This window comes from Podarcis melisellensis (genome assembly GCF_964234715.1).
Source record: "Podarcis melisellensis genome assembly, chromosome: 8".
NCBI classification, from domain to species: domain Eukaryota; kingdom Metazoa; phylum Chordata; class Lepidosauria; order Squamata; family Lacertidae; genus Podarcis; species Podarcis melisellensis.
The window spans coordinates 38023403-38029402 of NC_138540.1; the positions used below are offsets into that span (position 1 = coordinate 38023403).

At 45.4% G+C, this 6000-nt stretch overlaps 1 protein-coding gene across 1 annotated transcript in view; it reads right to left on the reverse strand.

Moving 5' to 3' along the window:
• LPCAT2 (lysophosphatidylcholine acyltransferase 2) overlaps window positions 1–3424 on the reverse strand; it is a 35418-nt gene extending 31994 nt beyond the window's left edge. The window contains exon 1 of the mRNA XM_081924056.1: window positions 3180–3424. Within this exon, the coding sequence (XP_081780182.1) occupies window positions 3180–3377 (198 nt within the window). The 5' untranslated portion in view covers window positions 3378–3424. The remainder of the gene's footprint in view (window positions 1–3179) is intronic.
• Between the last annotated feature and the right edge of the window lie 2576 nt (window positions 3425–6000).

Genomic DNA, 6000 nt, shown 5'->3' on the forward strand with positions numbered 1-6000 from the left:
GAAGTCTCTCAGCCCCACTCACCTCACAGAGTGTTTGTTGTGGGGGAGGAGATTGTTAGCCGCTTTGAGACTCCTTTGGGTAGTGATAAAGCGGGATATCAAATCCAAACTCCTCTTCTTTCCTCCACGAATCTGTCTAATCTTTTAAAGCCATCTAGGTTGGTGGCCATTACTGCCCTCTGTGGGAGCAAGTTCCATGCTTTAACTATGTCCTGCATTAAAATGTCCTTTCTTTTACCTGCCCTGAATCTTCCAATATAAGTAGAGTGTACTGGCTGACTCCAACAAGTGGTAGAACATAGTCTCATCCTTTCAACAAATCTGAATGAATGTTCCATCTTTATGAAGCATTCATTCTGATTACAAGCGCTTGTCTACACCAGAGTTTAATGTGTGCTTGCAGCTATCTGTGGTAAATGTCACTTCAGTGGCACTTTTCTTGAGGTTAACATTTCACAAAAAAATTCTTTTTCTTCTTCCTCTATAAGAAAATTACAGTACGGAAATCCTGGAAACATTTACTGGGGGGTGGGGTGGATTTTGCTGAGAAGTGAGAAAGCAGAAGTTTGAACCAGACACTGACAATTCTGGGCTTGAAACAGAAGTCAGGAAAGTATCAGAATGTCTGCATAAAGCAAAAATATTATATTTATGATCAAAGCCCACCACAATGCAGGATTCAACATACCACTTGTATTAAGAATGTTGAACAAAGCAACTGCTAATCTGAAGTCTGTGCAATGGGGAGAGGGGGGCATCAAGTTGCCAGTGTGTGTGTGTGTGTGTGTGTGTATCCCTCACATCTGATCTATGGCAGTATTAGAATAACAATACTCTGAATAGGAACAGAACCATTTGCAGAGGTTGTAGTTTGAAGTATATCTGGAATTCCAGAAACACCTTAAGGTGAGATGAGATGAAGATTCCATGTCTAAATCTGATCCCATTAGCTATAAAGTTAAGTTCACCAGAAGCGGTCTCCTACCAGGTCAGACAATTTGTTCATCTGTCCCAGAAGCGCCTACTTCATGGGTGGGGAATCCAAATATGTTCAGCTGGAAGGCCATATTCCCTGAATATTCCAGGCTGGGCTGGGGAGCGGGTTGTAGGGGAGTTTGCATGCCAGTAGTGGGTGTGGCCAGAGGCAAAAGTGGATGGAGAAACAGCTGCAACCCTTACCTTTGGACAATTGGCAATATATTCCGGTCATACTGAGCTATGCTGTTCCCAATACATTGTGGAAGGGAGGGGGAGAAAACAGGACAGTGCCCACTGATAATATATTTCGGGGCAATCTGCCTTAGATCAGCAAAACTTTCCAAATGTTTAAAAATAGTAACAACAAAATAGTTTCCCCACTTCTAAATTAGGCCAAAGGAATGCAGAAAGCAAACCAGATATGAACTAATTTTGTGTTTAAAGGGCTGCATGCGCAATTCACATTCTTGCCTTGAAAACAAAATTTTGGAGCTCAGAACATGCTCAAAGGCTCATTCTTTAATTCTAACAGTATGCTTTCTGTTGGTACTTCTTAGGTTTCTTTCTTTTCTTTTATTTTATTTTCTTTTAGGAGATCCAACTGGCTTGAAGTCTGCATGCCCCCATCAAAGCATGGACTCAGTTTCTCATCTTTAAAATGGAAAGAATAGTGGCTTACCTAACAGAAGCAGTATGAAAGCAAAAGGAAGCAAATTAAGTTATTGCACATAGAAAATAAGAACAGCAACAATTTCCTGCCGCGCCTGTGTGGACATAGGAACCTGCCTTATATCAAGTCAGAACATAACCAGGCCTCTATAATCAGGACTTTGGCTGTTTAAAGTTTAAACTATCTCTGGCCTTTTGAATTTGTTGGTGGGGGTTGTTTTTGGTTATGGGTTATTAATTTTGTGCTCTCATTTTGAATTTTTATGTTGTATACCGCCCTGTGATCTTCGGATGAAGGACAGTACATACATTCAATTGATAAATAAACAAAACATACATTGGTCTATGTAGCTCAGTATTGTTTACACTGACTGACAGAGGCTCTTCAGGACTGACAGAGGCTCTTCAGGGCTTCAGGCAGGAGTTTCTCCCACTCCAGGCATTGGGGACTTAACTCGGGTCTTTCTGGCTGCAAAGCAGATGCTCTACCAATGAGCTATGAACCTTGCCCTTAAATAGAAGGAACATAGAAAGTTGCCTTCTATTGCATTCTTCCATCTAGCTCAGTACTGTCTACATGGACTGGCAGCATCTCTCTAGGTTTCCAGGTAGGGGACCTGTCCAGCCCCTACCTGGAGATGCCAGGAATTGAACTGGATACTTTCTGAGTGCAAAATGGATTATCTATAGCACTTCACCTATAAATAAATAAATAAATATAGCCAGTTATTACCTAACCACAGCATCCAAGCAAAACAGGATGCTCAATAAGCATCCCATCTGGAGAAGCCCAACATGTATAAGGAGGGGCCACAGAAGCAGAGCACAGGCTTTGCATCCAGAAGGGTCCAATGCTGACATTTCCAGCTTGGCTAAAGGGCCTCCACTGAGGACCCCCATATTGTCCACCAATCAAAGTCCCAAACACACTGTCTGACTCCAATCAGGGCAAACTCTCCCCACCCCCCAAAAAAACAAAGAACCCTCACATGATCCATACAAAAAATGAGAGAGAAAGGATGCAAACGGGTAGCATCCAGCTGCCAGCTGAAGGATGAAGCTGCCTCTTTCGCTTGCAGGAAGTTGACCCGAGAGCGCCAGGCAGGTGGGGCTCTGAGGAATTCTAACAGAACGCATTCTTCGCCTGCTTATGTAATAAGGAGGGCAGACTCTTTTCAGCCAGAACCGCCGCCGCCCCCTTCTCTGTCTGCGGACACCAAACGGAGACCCAGAAATAACTGCAACAGATTTCATTTCTGCAATCAATCAATCAATCAATCAAAAAGCCATGCAATCTTCAGCATGGCTTTTTGCTTTAAAAACGCCTGTCAATGTTTGCAAAGCGCAGCGCCGTGCGCGCGCATTGTTATTATTATCATCATCATCATTAAAGAGGCATTTGCAAAGGGCGCCTTTAACCCCCTCCCTAGCGAGCTCGCAGGCTGCCCCCGTGCCGTTCACCCCGGCCGCCCCCGGCCATCCTCCTTCCCCACCCCCGGGGTCTGTTTATAGCGGCTGTCAATCCCCTGTACCCGGGATTTATCCTTTGCATCCAGGCGCGTCTCTTGCACGAAGGGGTTGATCACCAGCGGCGAGGCGAGCGACTGCTGCCTGGGCAAGGTGAAGACCGCCCTCGGTTGCAGCGCTGGCTCCGACATGCCGCCGCCTCCCGCCTGGGCTGCAGATCCGCCTCCCAGCGCCGCCACGGCCGCTTCTGTGCACAGAGTCATCGCGGCCAGGCGAAAGGAGAACCGGGAGATGCTGCGAAAGGCGCTCGCTCCTCCTTGTCTCCAGGGCGCCTGCGCACAATCCATCAACCTGGGATCTGGGAGGGGGGATTTGCCAACGTTTCCACCTGTCCCTGCTCCTCTGCCTTTTAACAGCAGCTTTCTCGGCGGACTCTAGCAGGCGGTGGCTATTTTAGGTCGGTTAGCTGTGCCGGAAGACCTGTATTAGGACTCTAAATTGCGGTTGTTTGGGACACTTGCCAACTTATTGACCGGAACCTGCTCCTCTGCCTTTTAAGAGCAGCTTCCTCTGCGGACTTTAGCAGGTGATAATTTCCAAAGTGTAGGTGCTGCCACGCTGAAAGATCAATTTCTGACAAATGCAGAATAAGTTTTATGTGGCACCTGCAACAGGTGCCAGTTCTGCAAATCAGAGCGGTCCAGAGAGCTTTTATGGAGTGAGGCAATCTCGCACGTAAACTGAAGGATGACTGGGTATCAGTTCTCATTATTGAAAAGTGTAACTTAGGTAACTCTGCCTTTAAATGCAAACTGAATCAAATTTCCCCTCCACCCCTGGCTGGGCTGATGGGCATTGTAATCCAATACATCTTTAGGGCGCCAGGATGGCAAAGTCTCTTATATACATAGACAGATGTCATTTGTTGTAATTGTGGTGGTGAAGGAAAGTATTTCCCTTTTTGGCCAAACTCATCCCTGGCTCCTGGGACCCTTTTGCATTGCCTCTTCATACTAGAAATGTTAGAAATGAGCTGTCAACCACAACCCCCAGATCTCTTTCCTGAGGAGTTACTCATAGCAGGTTCTGCCCCCATATATGGGTTTATGTGACAAAGAAAAGAGCTGTGCTGTTCTCCCCGCCCCGCCCCCCCATATGAGAAGCCAAGAGCAAAATAAAACAGGAAGAATGAAAAGGAAACACAAAGCTTTAGAAAGAGGAAATATTTAAGCAGGTTATTTCCCGTTCACCTGCTTTTTTTTTTAAAAAGGGAAGCCTTTTTTAAACACACACACACACAAATAAATAAATAAATGAAATAAAGCTTAATCATATCAAAACATCCACTTAGCAATGGCCATCAGGAACTGCTTAGCTGGGGAAGCGTATTGGTAATAAATCTTTTCCGAAGAAGTGGCAGTTGTATTACACTTCTTGTACTGGCCACATAACTCAGGAAGAGGTCTTTGCATAAAACACATAAGAGCCTCCTGGATCAGGCCAAGGGCCCATCAAGTCCAGCATATTGTTCTCACATTGGCCAATCAGATGCCCCAAAGGAAAACCCACAAACAGGATTTGAGCACAAGAGCACTCTTCCCTCCTGTGGTTTCCAGCAAGTTTTCCAGAAGGTTTTTCAGCTAGGGCAAGAGACTAGACTTTGGACCTCTGCTCCTGCAGTGTGGAATATATCCTATAATAGGCTATCTGTAACTGGGCAGATTGCTGCTGTCATGAAATAAACAATATAGCAATTGTGTCTTTCCAATCCATGAACATAAGTTTCCAGAAAGTAGTGTAGTAGTTAGAGTAAGATTGAGAACATCAGACCCCAGGGCTGAAGGAGACCTCTCCATCTGGAAATCACATCAACAAACATCATTGGACAATACCAATACTCCCCCAACCTTTCCGCACATGTGTGCCTCTGTTCCCCCATGATTCCCCCATGGAAACATCAGGAAAGAACTGCATGCTGGTTTGTTGTTGTTTAGTCATTTAGAGTGTCCAACTCTTTGTGACCCCATGGACCAGAGCATGCCAGGCACTCCTGTCTTCCACTGCCTCCCGCAGTTTGGTCAAACTCATGTTTGTAGCTTTGAGAACACTATCCAACCATCTCGTCCTCTGCCGTCCCCTTCTCCTTGTGCCCTCCATCTTTCCCAACATCAGGGTCTTCTCCAGGGAGTCTTCTCTTCTCATGAGGTGGCCAAAGTATTGGAGCCTCAGCTTCAGGATCTGTCCTTCCGGTGAGCACTCAGGGCTGATTTCCTTAAGAATGGATAGGTTTGATCTTCTTGCAGTCCATGGGACTCTCAAGAGTCTCCTCCAGCCCCATAATTCAAAAGCATAAATTCTTCGGTGATCAGCCTTCTTTATGGTCCAGCTCTCATTCCATACATCACTACTGGGAAAACCATAGCTTTAACTATACGGACCTTTGTTGGCAAGGTGATGCCTCTGCTTTTTAAGATGCTGTCTAGGTTTGTTATTGCTTTTCTCCCAAGAAACAGGTGTCTTTTAATTTTGTGACTGTTGTCACTATCTGCAGTAATCATGGAGCCCAAGAAAGTAAAATCTCCCACTGCCTCCATTTCCCCCCTTCTATCTGCCAGGAGGTGATGGACCCAGTGGCCATGATTTTCGGTTTTTTGATGCTGGGCTTCAAACCATATTTTGCGCTCTCCTCTTTCACCTTCATTAAAAGGTTCTTTAATTCCTCCTCACTTTCTGCCATCAAGGTTGTGTCATCTGCATATCTGAGGTTGTTGATATTTCTTCCAGCAATCTTAATTCCGGCTTGGGATTCATCCAGCCCAGCCTTTTGCATGATGAATTCTGCATATAAGTTAAATAAACAGGGAGACAATATACAGCCTTGTCGTA